Raw genomic sequence first — 22,505 nt, forward strand, 5'->3', positions numbered from 1 at the left:
ATATTTCATTAGGAGTTTAAAATGATAGTTTTCCAAATTTCTTATTTATTTGCCATGTGCCATTGAGGACATGCTCAGGACTGATATTCCATTATGAATTTGTTCATTCGCCATCCTTTGATTCCTGGCACTCCTCAATGACACAGCTTTGTTTTATTATAATTCCTGTGTGAGTCACCAACACAACCATTTCTTCTCAAGCCCTCAGAAACCTTCAGAGTATGCTAGAGACTGATACAGACCAATTCTCTTGCAAATGAGTTTGGAGAAGTCTGAGAGCAGTGTGTGTAAAGGAAAGAGGAAGAGAGGAATGCAAGAGGGGGGAGGTAAGATGCTGTGTAGGGTCTTCCTGCTTTCTGCTGGGACCACATGGAGTGAAGTCTGCCAATTGCAACTGCAGACTGTGTGGCCCTTGTGGGGAAGGCTACATATCTAGACAAAGCAAGGGAACACATATGTCTTGTGGCTCTATATATCTTCAATGTTTATACAGCAGGATACTGGACTTCTGCATCTGCTAATATGTCTAGGAAGTGTTTAGGTAGACAGAGCCTTGCTTGGACTGTGGCATTATAACTGAAATATAACTGGCTTGAGAGCATGTCTGGTTAGAGAGACACAGGCATGGTGTGATGCTTGGAACTCCACATCATGGCATTGCTTAACCGAGGGAGTAGAGAAGAGTGAACATCATGGGGCTCACTGTTTTGGTGGCAGCTGGCGAGCAGCATTTCATCATGGTTTAGGAAGCAGAAGAGACCCAGGAAATGTTACGATACTTCTGAGAAATGCTTATTTTATTTGTGTGTGTGTGTGTGTGTGTGTGTGTGTGTGTGCATGTGTGTGCATGTGTGTGTGTGCATGTGTGTGCATGTGTGTGTGTGTTATATTGTCATTGTGACCACATAACTCTTCTTCAGAATGCTTCCTTTTGACCCTAGAATATTCCAAAATGATTTGCATTTGAGCATCTCTGTAGAAAGTAAACTCAGGTGCTGGCACAGGGACTGATGCACATACTTGCCGCATTCCATTTTATTAGTGAGAATGATTCACACTTCAGTCTTCATGGAGCTGCTATGTCGTTGAGCTACATTTCTAGAGAGGGACAAACACGTGTTGTGAGCCGTTTTCTGCCACATAGAAAATAGCCATTGCTGGTCTACTTCTACACTATCATGAAATCTTGCAGCGATCAGTTTCTGTGAGAGGCAAATGTGCAACTTACCACAGACGTCACTGATGGGGCTCCAGATGTTTAGACAAATATAGGTGGGATTTTCGTGCCCTTTTTTGCTTGTTTGTTTTTATTGTTTTTAGTAACCGGTATGAGTTTATTCTAATTGAGAAAGCAACATAAGAATATCACCATTTTTGAAAAGTTTTCCTTCTGTGCAAGATATTTAATCATGTGCATGTGAGTGTGCAAGTGTGTGTGCAAGTGTGTGTGTGTGTGTGTGTGTGTGTGTGTGTGTGTATGTGTTTGTAAGTATGTCAGTTCTCTCCTTTCATCCTGGGTCCTGGGGATTAAACTCACTTTGTCAGATGTGACAATAAACATATTTACCTGCTAGACCATTTCATTTACCCCATACACCCCCCAAATGAGTGCATGTGATGCCTAATCACTAGTGATAAAATGTGGATTATGGACTTTATAGTGTCTAACTGTTAAAGACTGCTCAATTTTCTGTGGTGAGAGAATGAGCCATTTTGTGAATTTTTATTTTTATCCATCTAATAAAATATGTTAAAATGTATTCATGCATGACTATGAGTTATTAATTATATATTAAAATGATAAAGGCAGATATTATTACCATGACACAAAACCAGAAAGCAAAATAGAAATCATCAAGATTGTGTGCTACAATGGTTTTCTGAGGAAAAAGTCTTTTTTTAATTTAACACATAGAAGATTCAAATTAGTTTTATTTGGTATAAGCTCTTTTTCATATAACTGAAGGCCGACAAATGGAGATCTCTCTCTGTTCAATATTAAAAAGTCTCTGTGATATTTATCAGGTGGTTTCCATTATGCCTGAAAATTGAGGTCACTCAACTTCTTGCTATGTACAAATATTAAGCACACAGTATAGAGAGAATAGAATAGTATATATTCTAAACCAACCACTCATCTTCAGAGATTATAAACATTCTGCTACTCTTCCATATATTTAATTCCAAAGATGTTTTAGTTGACTTGATTATCTTAAGGAAAATTCCAGAATCATATAATTTTACCCTTACATATTTTAGTATATATTTCTAACTGATAAAGACCGAAAAATTAGTGGTACTATTATTTCTTTCTCTCACTTAATACTTACCTTATATTCAAATTTTTCCCATATTGTCAAAGACATCGTTCTTACAATCACTGATGAGTCAGGACACCAAGACTGTCCCATACAGTATTTGGCAGGTGTCACTCTTTAATATATAGTAGATTACCTCTCAATTCTACCTCTGGGAGACATTGATTTGTGGACAAAAGTGGATCTATCATATTGTTGAGTATTTCACTTTTAGGTTTAGTCTTATCGCATTATTTAATTTTTTTTTTATTTTCCTCCAAGGCTTGTTTTGCAAAATCAAACTGAGAAAGGTTGAGCAGATCCATGCTGAATTTCAAATGAGATATTAGAGAGATAATTCAGTATCTTTTCCTCCTCTCCCTTTCCCATCCCTCCCTTCTTTTTTTCTCTTCTCCTCTCCCTTCCCCTCCTCTCATCTCTTCTCTCCTGATGTATCACCCATCTCGGTGTCATGTTCAGTGATGTTATAGTTTTTGTTAGCATTTTACCATGTAGCTGATAATCATTGTTCTTGATTCTCCCATTGTCCTTATGCGGGGGATCAAACTGGAGGTCATGTTCACATTAGGCAAACACTATTGAGCTCTAACCTTAAGCCTTTACTTTTGGACTCTGCTATTTCTTCTGCATTAATTTCTTCCTCCCCACCCTCCTTCACGTTCATCTACTATTGCCTTCTCCTCTTTTCTTTAATCCCTGTTGTTGCATCAGAGAACAAATCCATGTAGAATGTTACTAGATATTGCCAAAGTTCCTTTAGTAAACTTGTACTAATTTGTGTCCAAGAATATTTAAAATAGTCTTTCTCGTCTCTGAGCTACTGAATTGGGTACATTGGGATATAGGTTTTCAGGTTAGTTGACAGCCATCCAGATGTGGAAAGCCTGTTCTCCAAGCAATCTTAAGCCAATGATTGAAAGTATTCACTTGTTGCATACTCTGCATCACGCTAGGCACACTCATCGTGGATCTAGTGTCCTCTCCTCTGCATGTGTCTAGAGTTAGGTGGTAGAGAATCGCCTATAAGTAAATCATGCTTTCCTTGTTAGTAAATGGAGGTGAACTAATGGTGCTAAGAAAGCCTGTAAGAGCACAAGAATGTAAATGTGTGGCAATTGTACCCAGCACAGTGTGACTGCCCCTTGGTAGCCAAAAAGCCAAAGAGTGCCCTAAGCATATATTCTATTCTCCTGATTCCATTGAGTCTGCTGCCTTAAGAAGCAACAGCTCATAAATTTGATCCCAAATCTGACCCATTTCTACTTGTTTCTTTGTTTTTTCTTTTGCTATAGTTGTTTATGTTCATTTTGGGGTTAGGAAAGCTATCCATGAAGATAATTAAAGTTACCTTTTATTTATTTTGGGGGTGTAGGTGTATGTGAAGGTTAGAGGACAGCATGAAGAAGGTGAATGGTCTTTTAACCTTGGTGGCAGCCATTCCTACCTGCAGAGTCATCTACTTAGACCTTATGGGGAGTTTTGAACCCAAAATAATAGTGTGTAAAGTTTTAACAAACATTTTCCACATGCAGCCATCACGATAATCATAAACATTACTTGGCCTGCTTGACATATTAACATTTATGTAGCTGACAGGAGAAAAGATAAAAGTCAATAAAAATGGAGTTATTTATTAAAAAGGTCTATTGTTACAAGAACAGTACACAGAACTATTATCTTACTGTGCCCTCCACATGATATATACCATTATATATAGTATATATACAGATTGTATACAACATACTTAACGGTTCGACACAGAGTCCACAGTACCTTCAGTTACATATGCAAAACATTTGCTGTCATGAAATGTCTCATGATAAGGAGAGCTGTTTTCTTATGATTCAGTGGGCATTGTAGAAAAATACAGTCTCTTCAGTGATGTAAGACTGTGTGGTTACCATCCCACCAAGGAAAAATCGTTCTCAGTACTGTTGTTGGAAAATAATGTTCCTTGATAGGAATGTTGTCTGCTTGCTACAAAATAACAAATGTGGGGTACAGAAATACAGATACAGTGAAAACCTGCTTTATTTTAAATAGGTTCATGATGCAAAATACATATTTTATGCATATTGAGTAAAAGCACCTCACATCTCTGACTTGTGTGAGAATATGACATCAGAAATTCTATATGTGGATATTCAGGCAGTGATTTGGGAATATTGATTAATTAGAATTTGCCATTTTGTGACATTTTTATTTTACTGGTTTTTTTTAGAAGAATTTAGTTAAGTTGATTTTTAAAGTTCTTCAGATAATCTAAATGAGAGCATCAATAATAAATGAAGAAAATATCTCAATTTACCAAATATGAAAAGCATATTTTTTTAAAAATATCTTTCTATATTTTTTTTCAGATGCAGGATTTGTTTCTGCAAGTGACACCATGCTTTGGGAAGCTCATCTTTTGATTCTTATTGGTGAACTCCAGCCTCTCCTATTCCCCTGGAGGCACATGAGGAAGGCCACGTGGTTTGATTATTCATAGGCTTGAATAGTCACTCTCTTAGTAACAGTCTGTTGACTGAAATCATCTTCTTATATTGACTTTCCTTTGCTTAGAGCTGCCTGGGACACAATTCTCTCTAAACAGAATGGGAATAACTGATGGATAGTTACACTGCACCCTGAAAACTTTTATAGGATATTCAGGATAGACTATCCCAACTGTCATTTACCTAAGCTCAGGATTTTCATTCTGTTTGTTATTACAGATGCAAATACAGTTAATTGGCTCATATCATATAAAGGCAAAGCAATGAAATCTACCTTTTGTCCCCATATGAGCATTGCTCATTTAGCCAGAATCTTCAGGTTCTTTCTGGAACGTTAGTATGCCTTCTGTATCATTTCTGGATTCTTCATAGTGATCTTCACCCTGATGTGTCCTTGTGCTGTGTCCTATCACACACTCAGGAAGTAGGACAATCTCTCTGAGCTTCCCATGAATTATCTCTTAGGTTTAATCTGACTCCTCCAATTCATCAATGGGATTGTCACTGAAATTTTCACAGAATCCAGCAATGCAGACTTTGGCTAGACTAGCTGAAGCCCTGTGGCAATGCTGTGTTTCCACAACTCAGTTTTAGTTTTAAGAACATCATTCTACCTAACAGACTCTCTTTACCCCAGGAGCTGGGAAGCATTTGTAAGTGGCATATGATGAGGAACAGTGTCTAAAACCTCGGATTTTTTGTTTGAATAATTAGTTTCATTCCTTCTTCCACCAGCTTTCCTTATCCTTATAACACTTGCAAGTAGAAGAAAGCCTTTTGCTCATTTCTACGTCTGCCTTGACAGCAGGCAGAGAATTGGGGCGCCCTCTCCCCTGCTCTTTGCACTTTCGTATTAGCACCTGTGGCTTTGTGCTGTTGATGTTTTCCGTGGTCACGATTTTCGTGACGTTAAACTATCTTTTGACATTAAACATGGACTGTATTCACTCTTACGTCCCATGTTACTCCATGGGAGACAATAACTCAGTTTGAACTCATTCTCTATTCAACTTCCACTAATGGAAATTCCCTACCTTAATACCTTACTATATGGGCACATGTAGAATGGCCTATGGAAAAATCTTGCTATTTTTCTATTCAGTCATACAACAGTTTTTTAAGAATTCTTTTATGTATTTCCCCTATCCTGGACCCTAGTAATTGAAGTATTTCTTCATATTTCCTGCTGGTTTGGTATTGAAGCAGTGATCTAATGGGAAGTTTGGAAAACATTAGACACAGAGTCTTGAGAACACGTTTCCTTCTCGGGTTTGTATTTGATTTTGAGCAGGCTATAGAGACCACCTCGGCAATGGATGGCTGACACTCAGAGTCATTAAATAGAAAATCAAATCCCAACATATTAAAAAAATTAGGAATACATCTGACAGAAATTACCTTTGCTTACAAAATTTCATTACATACAATCTGCATATTTTTATTGGACCAAGAAGTGTCCTCTCCGTTTATAAAATCCAAAGAGAAACCTGATGGGTAACTCATATTCTCCCCCCGGACTCCTGAGAATGCACCATCTGTAGTCCCGTGTGTTCAAAGCTTTTCTCAGGACTCCATCTCCATTCATTCTGCGCTCTGTCTGCTGCTGCCTTCTCAAGCTAAAGCAAAGAAAAGCACACTGCGTGAGCTGCTTTCACCAGGAACTGGAAGGAAGCATCAAAGCCAAGAGCAGTGTTACTGAGGACCACTTGGAGAGAGAGTGCAGGGTGGACTGAGCGCTTGTGATTTTCCCACCTGTGAACAAAAGAGAAGCCTCCAATGAAGCCACTTATCAAAGAAACATTCTCAGAGATGATGGGCGGCAGGATTGGTCCTCTGTCCCATGGCATTGTTCTGCTATGGAATAAGGCATTGTCTGAGTTCTCTGCCTTCACAAGGAAGTAGAAGTCTATTGAAAATGTATTGAAAAGCTAAACAACTTTTAACAAACAAATCTGACAATGAGAATGGTTGATGTTTACCAGTGGTGCACAGGTAGGAAGTATTTTAAGGGCAAGGGATGGGAATGAAATTTTTGTTGTAGAACTTAAATGGCTTAAGAACTGGAACAAAGATAATTAGTAAAAGTGTGATGAGACATGAATTCATAATATTCCACAAATAATAAAATTTAATAAAACATTTTATTTACTATATTCATGGTATTTGATTATTTCGGCAGAGCAAGCTTAAATTCTATATCCTTCCAGAGTTGACAAAAAGGGCCAATCTGGCATTTATGATGCATACACTTATAGAAGGAGTTCTTTCATGAGATCAGATCATCACATGCAGTTGAATGAATTCAGCTAACTGGTCTGAGTTGATTGGTCTGAAAAGTCATATGCCAAAAAAATTAAGAGCTATTTTAGGCAGTAACTTCAGAAATGGCTCTTAAGTTAGAGGTATTCTAAAACATCAGAGTGATTCATGTGACTACTTCCTGTATGCCAAGCACAGTAATAGACCCTTAACACATACTATCTTTCTTGGTCCTTGTAATATACCTGTGTGGTAGTGTAGCATGGCCTTCCTGTTGCTGATGAAAAAAGGTACTGATCAACAGTTAGTGAAAAAAGAGTCCATGAATTTTAGGGAACATAAGGAGGAGTATACGGGGTTTGGAGGGAAGAAAGGCAAAGGCAAGAGAGAAATGTAAGTGTGTTATAACCTAAAAACAAAAAGTATAAAAAAAATAAAAAATGACGAATGTGATAAAAGTACTCAGTTGACGATTTGTAGGTCTGGATCTTCCCTTGATTTTGTCGCTCAAAACAGTGGCTTAGTTTTCTTTCTTGTTGCTGTGATGAGATAACTTGGACAAAAGACAAATTAAGGAAGAAAAGCTTACACGGTTCTATTACAGTTTACTGTGACAGACAAGTCAAGGAGGCAGGAGCTTGAAAGAGCTAGTCATTGCACATACGCAGTTAAGAGTGGAGAGACATGAATGCATGTGTTCCTGTCTAATAGTCATCAGTCTTTCTAATCCTATACAATTCAGGATCCCCTGCAGGAATATGGAATTATAACCAATAGGCTTTCTTCCCACATCGGTTACTACAATCTTGATAGTTCCCTGCAGAAATGCCTATAGGACAACCTAACTGAACAATTCTTCATTAAGCCTATCTTTCCAAGTGATTCTAGATTATATTTAGTTGACAAAGATCATCACAGAGATGGAATCTGTGTTAAAACCTTTAGAATAAGGATTAAAATATTTCCGCAGATCTTAGAATATTCTGTCGAGATTTCTTTGTGGTTAGATGAGAATAGTGACATCACGGGGATCACCTTTTTTTATTTGTTTGAGACATGGAGTTTGAATGGATTCCCCATATATTTCAGAACAAAAGAATGATTTTGATGACAAACCATATATGCAAACATCTACACATGCAGAATGGTTAGTCTTCATTTCTTTGTCAATTTGTATCATTGATGAAGCAGTAGCAGCCATTAGAATATTGAGTCATTTTGAGTAATTTCATTTTGTGCAAAATGCACTGACTGTACACTGCATGGCCACATATGAGTCATGATAAGGTAAGTTCACTGGAATGGCATGGCCTGAAGTAAGTAAAGCATGCCCAATTTCCATGATAGTCTCGTGACGTCAACTTTAATGATGCTGAGTACAGTCTGCTAACTAGTTATGTTATCTTAACCCAGCCAAATAAACAAGGTGAAAGCCAAGCACCAAGCAGCACAATGCACATTAAGATGCACCCTGGCTGGGAAGCCATCCCTCTCTTTCACCTGAGCAAGGCTTTTCAACTTTTAAAGCATTTGGTTTTGACAATATCGAATGAAACTATGCCTCAGATGGGTTTTATGGAGCTAAGTTAGATGAAACGATGAAATTTTTGCTTTATTGAAGTTTAGGAATTGCTAATTGCCCAAATGGCTATTAGCTACAACATAAAACTTGCTATTTTCATAGATATTATAAGTTAATTAAAACATGAATGAAAAAACCAAAGTCTGTGTAAGTAGTCCCTAACTTGTAGCTGACCTCATTCGAATGACTCAACAGCCTCTGTGTTTGAGTAAAAAGGAAATCTCAGACTCAACACGATGAAATTTGAAACTCAACAGGTAATGTGTTGGATGGGGAAATGGCCCAGCGTCCTGGCAGCAGTGTGCCGTGCTGGGTTTGGATCTTTAGCACACTACAGAGAGCTGGGCACAGTGGGATCCATCTGTGATTTTACTTCTGTGTTGCTAGAGAGGTAGAGGCTGTGGGTAGTGAGTCAGGAACCCTGTGGGAATTGCTGATGTGACAGGCTGGCTAATACAGCAAAGTCTGGGTAAAGTGAGAGACCCTGTCCTCAACAGAAAGGCGGAGCTCATGTGAGCAACGACATTGTCATGTCTGGAATACACTGTTTTTCAATAGTTTTTTTTCTTTTTTTTTTTTTCGGAGCTGGGGACCGAACCCAGGGCCTTGCGCTTGCTAGGCAAGCACTCTACCACTGAGCTAAATCCCTAACCCCTCAATAGTTATTAAATGTTTGGCTTTTCCAATTTTGTTTCTCCCTTCTTCTGCAATGCTTCCTAGTAGTTGGAGGAGAGTCAACTTTCTTCAGTTATTAGCCCCATACTACAATCGATAGTCCCACACTGCTGCACATCATAGCAACACTGACTAGACTCAGTGGGTTTAAAAAAGGGCACCTAAGGTTGGGCTGGGAAAATGGAGGTAGTGTGGGTTAATGGAGGAGTTGAAAGGGGAGAATGGAATCAGGGTTTGATAAATACTTCATATACAGATAGGAAATTCTTACACAATGCAAAGTTGGAGAGTGTGGTGGTTTGAATAAGAATGGTTCCCATAGACTCATAAATTTGAATGCTAGGTTACCAAGGAGTGGCACAATTTGAAAGGGTTAGGATGTATGGTCTTGTTGGAATAGGTATGTCTTGTTGGGGGAATGTGTCACTTGCCATGAGCTTTAGTGCTTCAAGGGGCCAAGTCAGGCCCAGTCTCTCTCTCTCTCTCTCTCTCTCTCTCTCTTTCTGTTTCTCTCTGTCTCTCTCTGCCTGCTACCTACGGAATTGGATGTAGCACTCTCAACCAATTCTCCAGCACTGTGTTGGCCTTCATCCTTCCATGCTCCGTGCCATGATGATAAGGACTAAGTCTCTGAAACTATAAGCAAGCCCCAATTTAGTGCTCTCTTTTATAAGAGTTGTCATTGTCATTATCTTTTTACAGCAATAGAACATGGCTAAGACAGAGAGCAATAGAGGAAAACACTAAACACCAACCTTGGGCCTCTACATTTATATGTGCATATGTACACACACACACACACACACACACACACACACACACACACACACACACAGCCCTCTGTGGCAATCACTAGACATCAAACTTTGCATTTGAAATTGCTGACCAACAAATCATTATACAATCACCCATTATGTGCTAATAGTGAATGCAATTTATCAATGGTTTTGAAAACAATAAATATTGGTTTTAAGACTTCCCCGTAAGTTCTTTTTCATTTCATAGGACAATCATGCTAATAGAGAAGCAGGTACATCAAACACACAAATTTTTGTGTGTGTCTAAACATGACTTTCAAAAGCCAAGTGGCTAGTTACTACTTAGCCCAGGTTAGGCAAAGAACTTTATAGGAAGTTTATCCTGATGAAAACATCACCTGGTTTCTAGGTTATACTTGTCATTTATGCTAATTGCAGAATGGCATGGAATTCAAAGAAGAAAAAAATAACTTAAAATTTTCTGAATTCTGCCATCCTTCAATATCAAGAAGATTTAGTGCGTCCAGTATCAGTGAAGGCTATCGAATTGAGCCTGCTACGGCCAACTTACCTGCATATGAAGGTACCCTGATTTGGGAGCTCGCTGTTCCATCTCCTCCTTCACTGTACGCTCGAACTTCAATAATGTAGACTCCAGCCTCAGGGAGAGGCACAACAGCCTGAGGTTTCTGTGTCTCAATAACTTGACCTTTGCTGTGACCCTCTTGCCTATAAAAAACCTGGGAGCAATAACAGAGGCTTGAATTATTTGTTATTCAGGTGGCATTGTAAATGATTTCTTTCACTGCCTACCATATATTACAGTCTGAGCTAGGTACAGGCTCCCCTGCTTTGACACATGAGCAAATGTGCTGCAAATATAACACACTGTGCCAGACGTGCACACGGACAAAGGCAATGGAGAAAAAGAATGCGATCTGTCTAAGTTCGAGGGAAGAAGAAGAAGCATCTAAGCTCAGTGTTTAAGATAAGTTGAAAGCAGACATGGTGGTCCACAATAGTAATCCTAGTATTCGAAAGTATGGCAGAAAGATTGTCCTTAGTTCAAGGCCATCCTGATCTACAATGACTCTGTCACAAAACTATAACAACAAAAATTTACAAATAAATGCCAAATTTACCAGATTGAGATTTCCAGATACAAGAGATGATTAAAATAATAATAATAATAATAATAATAATAATAATAATAATAATAATAAACCCTCTGAAATAAGAAGCCATGGTATCCACGCAATGGATAGAACACATGAAAAACAAGAGGACTAGATTAGAGAACTATGTGGTAAGAAGTCACGAATAAGAGCCAAATCCTGCTCATTGAAACCTAGCGCAGGGACTGAAGCTCTCTCTGCTAATGGAAGCCCCTTTAAAGTCAGCAGCACATTTAGCAGTGCAATCGGGGGCACATGCACTGGGAGACAACACGAGCTTGGTGACAGCAATACACGGGATGACGTGGAAGCTCCTCAAATGGAAGAATATACAGAGAAAGGTGCTAAATGTTTAAAATAAAATGCTCAATCTAGTTAGTGACCATCCAAAATTTTACTCATTTTTTTTCAATTTTGGCAGAGGTTTGTGTACTGATCAAATTGTGTTTGTATGGCGGGGTTACAGAGTTAACTTATTTTTGACATGTGTCCATAATTGCACAATTGAACACTCTTGGATAGAGAACAAAAGCACAAGTCTGGACACAATATTATCCTCTTGGTCACATAACTGAGGCTGCAGAGGCAGTCATAGCCTTCATAAAGGTTGTATCTAATTAGGAGGGGAATTTCCTTAGGAGGGTGGTTCACTGGTCACTTTCCAACTATTTTCTATGCTATGTCTCTCTTATGGTTTTGCCTCCAGTAATAGTCTATTACAATGGGAGGGATATAATCGACCAACAGCAGCACTTAAGATACACTAAGTGCATTTTATTCATTCTCATTGTTTTTATGCATCTTCATAATTATTGGTGTTATGATTGCCTGGCCTAATGGGAATAGCAGTGGCTTGGTCATTATGCAAATATGGATTCAAAACAATCTTCTATGAAACCAAACCAAACCAATCTCCTAACCTACCTGACTGGGTAAATTACTGACCTTTCCCAACCTAAATTGACTCTTTTGTTTGTAGGAATAATACCTACTATTTCATGATTTTCTCAGGAGATCAAAAAAGGCAAAAGCACATGTGGGAAATCAAGCATGGGGCCTGGTGCACACAGGACAATAAGAAAAGTCACCTCTATTACCATCAGTGTTGACTGCCAGTGGAACATTGTTTAAGTGTCATATCCTTAAAGCAAGAAAAATCACACACATATGCACACATATGCAAACACACACAATCACATACAGACACGTTCATGTAGGAAACATCTTTTGATTGAATTAACTTGCATGAAACAAAATAAACCCTAGAAAAATCAGAATTTGGGGGTGGGGTGAAATGTGCAGGTTTGTGTGCATATGAGTGCAGATACAACAGGCCAACCTGGGGTGTTATTTTCCAAGAGCTATCCATCTGCCATCTTTTTTGAGATACAGTAATTCACTGGGACCAAACCACAGATTCACACATGCAGATAGGACAGCTGACCATCAAGGTCCAGGGATCTTGTCTACCTCCTCAGTTGCTTGGCTCTTTCTGCGGCTCTCAGAATCAAACTGAGGTTTCCATGCTTGTGTGACCCTTTAGTGACTGAGTTATCTCTTAGCTCCCAAAGCAGCATTTTGTGATTGTTTTAGGCTTTGAAACAGGATCTCACTACTTAGCCTCTGTTGGCCTGGACTCATGATATAAATCAAGGTGGTCTTGAACTCACAGAGATCTGCATGCCTCTTCCTCCTCCAGGTTCTGGAATCAATGCATATGCTGTCACACCCAGCCCCAAAGCAGTATTTTGTGTGTTGATGTGTGAAGTGATATGATCCCCTCTTTGCTTTTGGTAACACATATTCCATCCACTCTTGGATTGGAATTTACATCTGAGTCTATGGGAAAGAGACTGTGTATCTAATGCTCTATAGTTAAATGCACTTAAAGGCTTTCTGCAAAAAAGATGCTATAGCTTGAACAGAGATGCAAAAATGATGTGCACATTTTTACATCTTTACCTGATGCAACACTGTGTTTGAATATCTGTCAGAGAGTAGGTGCCTAGCTTTCTGACCACTCTAATGTGAATCACTGACAAATCACAGTACAAGAAAAGGTGGTGGACGTTTGATGACACAGCAACACACAGAACTAGCACTCACATTTGGTGAATTCCGGAGGATGGCAACAGGGGTTTCTTTACGCTTAAAAAATTACAAATCTATGAAAATTTATGACTCTGATTTTGACTGCAGTGCAGTCAAGAATTGCAATCCTATTGTCTACATGTGATAATTGGAAAGCAAACTTATGAGAATGGAGATGTATGTAAATTGTTAAGGACTAGCGAAAGAGTGACTGTTTCAGAAGGCACTGTTAATGTGGTTCAATAAATTACAGTTTTTATGACAAAAAAATAGCCAATAATGCACATCTATACAATGCAAAGGTGGCAGACAACTTGTAGATCTGTAGAGAGTTAGGAACAGAAAGTGAAAACAGCAAACATATAATTTAAAAAATCAGTTGATAGTGGCAGAAAGAGCTTGAGATTAGTGGCTTTTATCGGAGGGCAGGAAGAAGCAACATAGATCAGTAATGATTTTTACCAACTACAAAGTCAAATAAACTAATAGTAATTCTTCAGGACTTCAGAGCATCTGGACCTTGTTGAAAGTCCTGACTTAGGGAAATGAATAAGCTTTTTAAAAAGTTTAACGAGTTATAAAGACCTGGCAAAAACAGTTACTAACATTAAGGAGGCCAGGGAATTCTTAACAATCTGGACATTCTTAGATTGATGGTTATATTGACAGCTATCTTTGTTCAGAACAGGTATTATCTACTGTAATGTCAAGTAGAGTTGGAAATTCTATTTTAAAAATAAAATTATTAGATTATCCAATAAATGATTCCAATAAAATTTTACTTAGTATTGCTATTGTTTTAAAAATGATTATTTATTTATTTATTTGATTTTTTTGTTTTTTTATTATCTACGTGTGTGTATACATGTATGGTGCACGTGCGGAGCTCAGATTAGACTCGGAGAAGTTGGTTCCTTCCTTCTACAATGTGGGTCCCAAGAATAGAACACATAGATACTCTAGGCCACAAGCTTCTTTACTACTGATCCATTTTGCTGGCCTGTTACTTCTAAAAAAATGGCTGTTCTAATGGTAACAGAGTGTTGAGAAATATAACAAAAACATGTTGATGATGCCTATAGATGCATCTGAAAAGTTGACATCCAGGTAAGTAGAAGCTCATTCCTCAGCTCTGAATCTTGGGAAAAGTTGGTAGGACCAATGATGGAGATTAAATGTTCTACAGCCCTCGGTATAAGAAGAGAGGTGAAGCAAGGCCAAACAAAGGCAGGTTATTCTAAGCACAGTGGTACATGCTTGTATCCAAGACTTGAAAAGTTGATGTTTGAATATGGAAAGTCAGATTAGATCTACAAAGCACAGTAAGGTAAGCATACCTTAACAAGACTAAGTCTCAAAAAGTAAATCCAACCAGTTCATAAGTACAACTACACTTGGCTATAGAGTAGTTGAAAAGATTTTGAAGGTCATCATTTCCCAAAGAGCAACTTTCAGACTTGGTGGGCATTTTTCTCCTTCCTCACACACTATGCCAGTTGTTTGTTGTTATTGTTGTTGTTGTGCTGACTTGACACAAGCTACAATCAAGGAGAGAACCTCAGCTGAGAGAATGACTCCATTAGAGTGGCCCATAGACATGTCTATGAGGGCATTTCCTTGATGATATGATATGAGATTAATATGAGGACTTATGATCCTGCTGTAGTCAGCGCTACCCCTGGGCAAGTGGTCCTGGGTTGTACACAAAGGGGAGTTGAGCAAGCCACAAGGAACAAAACACACTTCTGTGGGTCTGATTCAGTTCCTGACTCCAGCTTTCTTTTCTGAGCTCCCACCCTGGCTCCCAGCAATGATGGAATATGATGTGGAAGTGTAAGCCAAAGAAACACCTTTCTCAGCAAGATGCTGCTGATCACTATTATTACAACAGGAAGCTAAGCAGTGCACCCAGATCCACATCATTTCTTCAAAAGTATCTACATATATGCTAGAGCTACTTCTACTTCATGTTTTAAAAAAGAAGCTTCATCATAAATGATGTTGAATGTAATCAAATGTGGATGGTATGATGATATCATGTACTTTATTCCATTCTGTCAGTCTTTTACCTGTTCAACGGGTTAAAAAATTAAAGACAATTAAAATGTAGGAAGTCAAAGCCATAAGGTTTCATGTTCTTTGATCCAAAAAGTCTGTGAAGAAATGGAGAATGGTGTGGGTGTTCAAATTTCATCAGATGTAAAAGAAATCTCAGTGCACATGGCTCTCAGGTGGCAGAAGGCCTTAGCTCATTACTAAATTGTGAAAGCAAGGGAAAGATCTCAGTGTATATTGATGGGCATTTGTAATTTGTAAATTTTGAAACTAATAAATACCTACTCTTCCTAGCTATGGATCAGTTTGGAAAGTAGAGACAGAAATGTATAGTAAAGGGGACTTTAACCTAGAAAAAAGATTTTCTAGGCACAGTCAGAAGGTAGTAAATGTTTGTCGTCTGGTTCACAGACTGAGGCTGTTGTCCTGAATTCATTTAGACAGCCAGCCTGAGTCTACTGAGTAGAACTCTTTCTGGGGAAAAAGAACCTTTGAGAGATCAAAAGTATCCCCGTCCAATTTCCTTAAATACAAAGATAGCTTTACCTTGAATTTTCCAAGAACACTAGAAGCAACTTCTAGTTTAATAGTTTAGATTGTCATTCCAGGGTCCCACAGAGACAGACATGACTAATGTGTTCGACTTTATAGAACTTCCGTGCTGACAGGGAGGTGGTAAGTCAAGACACTGTCATTACTCTTGGCCTTGCTACAGACTTTCTGGAATACAGCTAGACTCACACAGAAGGTCTTGCCCCCCCATCTCATCTCAGTCCCACTTATGTTTGCATGCCCTTCCCTCAGATGTCTCACCCTCTATGGAGACTTTTGCCAGAACTGAGTTATTCCTGAGAGCCATGCTCCAAGTGTGTGTTCTCATGGTTACACCTCTCTGTTTATGTTCTTAATTATTGTTTTCTGCTACATTCCTGTTTTGTGGTGCCTGTGTCAGGAAAATCCTGCACTAAGCCTTCTTATCAAGAATAGTGGGAAACTTTCTTATCCAGAGTCCCTTTGTGTTTTCAGTTCTCCTGAGCTGGCAGAAGTTGTAATAAGGCTGAATAGCACAAGAGTGGGTGGGAGGTCTGACTCCACGTTATTGGCAGCTTCCCTTAGCCAGCTCTTTTCCCTCAGGAATATAAGAGTGTGTAACTCGTTGAAGAAAATGAAAATGAAAATGACATTTTATGACATTGTCCTACTTTTGTGCATCTATACAACTAAGATGAGCTGTGTTGGAGGCTCTTCTCCAACAACAAGTTATTCCAAAGTGATGAGTGTGGTCCTCCCCACTAGAAAACAGGAAATGTCAGTTTCCATTGTTAATAAACTTAATGTTTTCCCCTTAGTAGTGTAGTCTCCTTTAATAAAAATAGCATCTATATGTCCGTATAGGCTTCTTAAACACCAAATTATTTTGTATAAATTGTCTAATCCTAAAGATGATGCTGTAGGACACGTGATGCTAATACTGTTTTAGCAACTTTAACTGAAGAGAATGAAACTTAGGGAGGTTTAAGAAAATTATTCGAGATTTTGCAAGTAAGATTTGAACTGAAGTCTGTCTGATTTAGGAGCCAATGATCTTTATCTGTCATATCACAACACATGTGGAAGTCATGCTGAAAAAGACAAATGTTTGCTACTAGCCATAGATGGGTAATTGTATGAGATGTTCCTGGCTGGGTTGAAATTAATGAACTTATGCAGCTCTTCTAAGAGTGTTGAGGATGAGTGCTCTTGTCTTTAAGATCGATGTTCCGCATTGCTGGGAGATTTGTCATGGCATATAAAGTATAGGGGTGGAACGAATACAGCCACACTGGGTTGAAATGGTAGCAAAGAGATCTGAGTGTCGTGGGCATGCTGGTTGATGTAATTGCTAATTTGACATAACCAGAATCACCTGGGAAGAGAGTCTCAATAAGTAATTATCAAGTTCGAGCTCGCCTGTGGACATGTTGATGGGGGAATTTCTTGGTTGTTAATTGATGTTGAAAGAACCAACCAATTCTGAACTGTACTATTCTTTAGGTAGGGATTCCTATTATTGGAGAATAAAAAAAGGCAAAACAATGTACCTGAAAGAAAGCCTGAAAGAAAGCAAACAGGAAGAATCCACAAATATATTTTCTTTGGTTTTAAGTGTGGATATGATGGTTTCAAGTTTCCCCTTTGACCTCTCCTATACAGTAGAATTGTGCGCTCCAGACTCACTTTCTGCCTCAGTTCCTTCTGTTGGTTATTGTATAATAGTCACAGAAGTCAGATGGAACTAGAATATTTAGGGAACTGTACACCCAGCCTAACGTAGTTTCTTTAGCCGTTTAGAACTAAGGCTCCCTGGAGGGGGCGCTTAAGGCACCAACCTTCTAAGTAGTCATGTGGCTTATCGTGTGTTTTCAAGCATTCGACATTGCTTTTCCGGTTTGCAGGGTTATTTGTCTGCTTCTTATGCTGTTGAGTTTGGTCCTTAATGGTCTGTCAGCATTCTTACTACTAAAGAGTATACTTGGAGTTCAAAGGATGTGGTCTCTTAGGGGAAGATGCAAAAGTAAGAGAGCCTATGGAAGGATCCAGAAACTGACCCATCTGCCTTCTCAAAAGATGAAATTCTATATGTCTGAGGATGAGTCAGATCTGAGTATGTGTATGTGTTTCAGTGTGACACTGTGATCAATATTAATTTCAGTTTGGAAACACTGCAAGTTGTTTCCTGTATTAGTAGAAAATGGCTTTACATACACCCATCTGTGAATATATATGGATATATATTCTATTTGTAACTGTGTCTGTTGTAAGTTTCAGACTTCTACTGCTTTATGCACAAAAATATTATGTCAGTATTTCTGGTTGAAAACCAAAATCATAATAGTTGCCATCCTAAGTACTGACATGAAAAAAAATTTTCAAACCTATAATAAATAATATTCAACTGGTAATTCTGCACAGCATTCAGTGTTAAACTTTGATGATCTGAAACAGAAGTTAGGAATTTGGACACATAAACCCATAGGCTGTATATATTTTTAAACAAAGTTGTCAGGCTGTGTAGAGGTTTTCACCCCCAGATCTCCTATAAACCCAAGGCAAGATGCTGGTGGAATGTGTCTTTTGTAGCTTGCTGTCTCTCTGTGGAATCCTTTCTATTTAATGTGTGGCTCCAGCACTTTATTCTTCTGTTTTATTTTTGTTTTTAACAGAAAATCATTCTATTCAGTCTTAGAGGTCCAGGTTTTGTCATCTGCCAGCAAAGTTTACTGGAAAGGGGTGCCAGGATCCTCCAGGTTCTACAAGGCTGTCTGCATCCATACTGAATTCAGGGTCCTGATTTTTGTTTGTTTGTTTCTTTGCTTGTTTTTTTCCTGCTCTTTTCTTTCAGCTGCCTTGTGGTTTTGGAGATGAATTTGACTTTTGCCCGCCACACCACAGGCAAGTTCTTTCTCCAAGACACAGACACAATACAATCAAAAGTTCTTCCACATGATCCAATTGTCTGGCACTGATTTGCCAAAAATATGTCTCCAAGTTGAGACATCTCAGAGGTAATTGGATATCAGTGATGGCTGCAGTGCTATCCATGATAAATTGTGGAAATAGTTTAGGTGTTCAACGTCACAGGACTGTATAAGAAAATTACGTGCAATGGGATATTCTTTTCTCTATGTCATTAGCAGGAAAATAGATGTCACTGGAACAAATCTTATTAAGCAAGTTAAGACAATTGCCCAAAGACAAATATCACACTAGTTTCCCACTTGTGGGTCATAGAATCTTCTATACAAAAATATAAAACAAAATAAAAAACGTTAACGTATATATGAGAATAAACTAGAAGTAGTATTGTTTAAGGCAGTGGTTCTCAACCAGTGTGTCGTGACCCCTTTGAGGGTAAAATGACCGTTTCATTGAGGTCATATGTCAGATATTCTGCATACCAGATATTTACATTATGATTTATAACAGTAGCAAAATTAAAGTAATGAATTAGAAAGGAAACTAGTTTTATGGTTAGGCAGGGATCACCATAGCATGGGGACTTGTACTAAACGGTTAACATTAGGAAGGTTAAGAGCTACAGGTCTCGGGGGGATAGAAAGAATCAATGAGATGGGTGAGAAAATGGACACTACGGGTAAGAGGAAAAATGACTCAACCTGTAACACACACACCTATTTAAAGCTTCAAAAAACGCAACTACGAAGAAGAGAAAATGATTATTCATGTCCCATTCATGCCCCCCACCCCGCCCCGCATCACAGTGACAGGTCTGAAATGTGTATTGTTCCAAGAATGAACAGACACCAACCTTGTAACCCATGACTTCAGACTCGTTGGCTAGAGGTCTGACAGGCTCCCAGCCTAGGGAAACCTGGGAACCCTGCTGTTCCCAGCGGAGGTTGCCAGGTGGTTCGCTAGGGGCTGCAAGACAAAAACAGGAAAGTGAACCACTAGTCCAAAAAGCATTTCTTAGTTTCAGTCCTGAGAATTTCTGACTTCTGTGTGTCTGGTCGTTAGCTGGTGCCATGGGCTTCCTTCCAGCTGGAATCAGAGGAGGAGGGTTTTGCTCCAGCAGTGTCATTTTAATAGCTACTCCACGGAGCTTTTGAACCTGAATCCTTTTATCTCCCTTCTGTGTCAAAATCGCTTAGCCTTGTTTCACAGGATGATAACCTTTACAGACTGGGAATGCAAAAATATTTTTGAGCTTGTTTTGGAATTCAGATCTGAGCTCTGAAGCAAGGCTCCCTTTTGACGCTGCTTATTAGGTACCTCCTGTGGCTTCTGATCACGTGGCTTTCAAACAAACAAAAGTCCAGGTCACTTACGGTGCCTCTTGGTGGTGGCGCTCACTTCCCTGCTGGGTGGCCCATACCCGGCTCCATTGTAAGCCCTGACTGTGAGGTGATAGAGTGTGTCGCCTTCCAATCCCGTCAACATGACGAATGACTCATTCCCTCTGGTTCTGACTGTTTCTGCAGAGTCTTCTGGCTCGGTATCTTTCCAGTAACCAATCTGTCAACACATTACCACAAGACAAATTAATTTTAAAATTTCCCTGGGATTGTTACTCCCTGGCATACTTCTATTTCCCTCCTGCTTGCTGCCCCTCCCCCGACCCCACATCACCCTTGATGCTCCAGATCAAATCCCCGAGGAAATTGCCTCTGTAGCCCTCAGTTCACAGCCCTAAGCTGTAGCGCCCCAGCTGCCTTGGTCCCTCTGAGTGTTCTGAATCCTGGAAGTGCTACAGATCCTAAAACGCGCTCTGGCATTAAAGAACAATCAAGCCATGATAGAAGTGCTTTCCCTCCCTCAGTTTAGCAGAGCAATTTACCTGGAAACAACGAAGAGATTATCCGGAACACAGACCTTTTGCAATACTACATGAAGGTAAATTACAACTGTATATATTAGTAAAACACAGAGGAGTCAGAATACCCATGATACCTTGGAGTAGCTTAAATGGACTGAAACTGTGCTAGTTATGAAAAGGGGGGCAGACTGCGGTTGTTGGGGCCTCAGTTTGATTGAAGAGCATTTGTCTTTCTGCAATGATGAGATTCTGGTTAACTCTACTCCTGTGTTACATTAGGTATGTTCTCCTGTGATACTCTCCTCAGACCTTAGCCTCTGCCAGTGACTAACTCAGGCGTGGCAGCTACTGCTGGCAGCATCTAGTCACAATGCCTCAGGTAGATAGAAAGTAGAGAAAACAGAAACAGGGCAGAGCTATACAGCTTCAAGGCCCCGTCCTCAGTGACCTGCTTCCTCCAGTGAGGCTCCACCTCCTAAAGGTCCCACAGTCCTCCTAACAATGCTGGGAATAGAGTGGTCACACAGAAAAGACTGTGAAGGAAACTTTATATCAAACTTCCGCAGAGAATGCCTACAGTTTGGTTTGTGGACGTGACGCTGCGTAGTTGAACACTTTCCTTGTGACACTGAGGCTCTTGGTCATTAAGAGTTGACTGGGTCCGTGCAGATGCAGAGTAGACAAAGACGGTGCACTTTAGTTCTCACGGTTAGCCTCCGGTGTTGTGCTTTCCTCTGTGGATGGAGAGAGAGCCTTTGCGTTTCTAAGGCTCTGTTTCAATCTCGGTGCTGTCAGGCTTTGGGTTTGAGCACTAGGAAACAGGTACATGTGATATGAAGCCGGAAGTGAGCAGGAGGGTGAAGCCTTGCCCTTTCTCGTCTTTTGCCAGCAAACAGAGATATGGAGGCGTTTCTCCTTTCTCCCTCTCAGCAGCCTTAACACATCTTGTGGCCTGGTCCTGGCATGGTAGGGCTCAAGAGGTAGGCACATTGCTTGTGTTTTGGTAGTTCAAATCAGAGCAGACCAGGGGAGATTTTGTCCGTGAGGTAAGGATGGCTTTTTCCCCAGCACACTGTAGTAACTCCCGTGGCCCCTTAGCTATGATCAGGGCCTTTGCTTCGGGCCTTGAGGTCTCGCTTCCTGCTTTTAAAATCATCGGTCTTTTTGTGTTTCTAGAGTTGGATCTTGAACAATCACACTGCAGGTGCTGTCTCAGTTTTGCTAACTGATTTCATACAATGCACCTTGCTTAAAGGAGAGTTATCAGTCCTTCACAATTGAGCCCTGACTGACATATATGAAGAGACCCCTAATTTATATATAAAGGAAGGCTAGTAAAATGATCTCATCTTTTTGGCCAGTCTTCCCACAGAATTGGAAGAGAATTCAGTCAAGTGAGTGAACTTCAGAAAAGTAGTTTTCTAAAATAGGAAGCCCCCATTCTGTATTTCATATGCTGCTGCCCAACCCTTCCTAATTTCAAAGACTAGCTTGTCTTTCTTGGACGCTGAGAAAATTTGAACAGAAGAAAAAAAATCCAAGGTATTTTCAATCTAAGAAGTTGGCTGAGAAGTCGCCAGCTGAATGAACGCTCACTTTTCTTTTCCTGTGATGCATCTGACTTCCTGGCTTCTGCCTCAGTGTCTCTTAACCAGTTACATTATTTTAAATATAATTAAGTATATTTTGATATAGTTGAATGATTAAATTAAGCAAATTGCAGGATTTGTAAAAGTACAAATTTCGGATTTCTAAAGACTGGATATATGTTTAATAT

The 22,505-nt window shown here is 39.4% G+C and overlaps 1 protein-coding gene across 4 annotated transcripts in view; it reads right to left on the reverse strand.

Moving 5' to 3' along the window:
• Positions 1–3,923: 3,923 nt before the first annotated feature.
• The window catches only part of Cntn5 (contactin 5), a 1,231,995-nt gene continuing 1,213,413 nt past the window's right edge, over positions 3,924–22,505 (reverse strand). For 2 of the 4 annotated variants that reach the window (XM_017595409.2, XM_017595408.3), the window contains exons 22-25: positions 20,241–20,427; positions 19,721–19,833; positions 10,662–10,830; positions 3,924–6,568 (exon numbers count right to left, since the gene is read on the reverse strand). In XM_017595409.2, the coding sequence (XP_017450898.1) occupies positions 6,468–6,568; positions 10,662–10,830; positions 19,721–19,833; positions 20,241–20,427 (570 nt within the window). In that variant the 3' untranslated portion in view covers positions 3,924–6,467. 4 annotated transcript variants of the gene reach the window in all.

The sequence above is a fragment of the Rattus norvegicus genome, chromosome 8 (assembly GCF_036323735.1).
Source record: "Rattus norvegicus strain BN/NHsdMcwi chromosome 8, GRCr8, whole genome shotgun sequence".
Taxonomy (NCBI): Eukaryota; Metazoa; Chordata; class Mammalia; order Rodentia; family Muridae; genus Rattus; species Rattus norvegicus.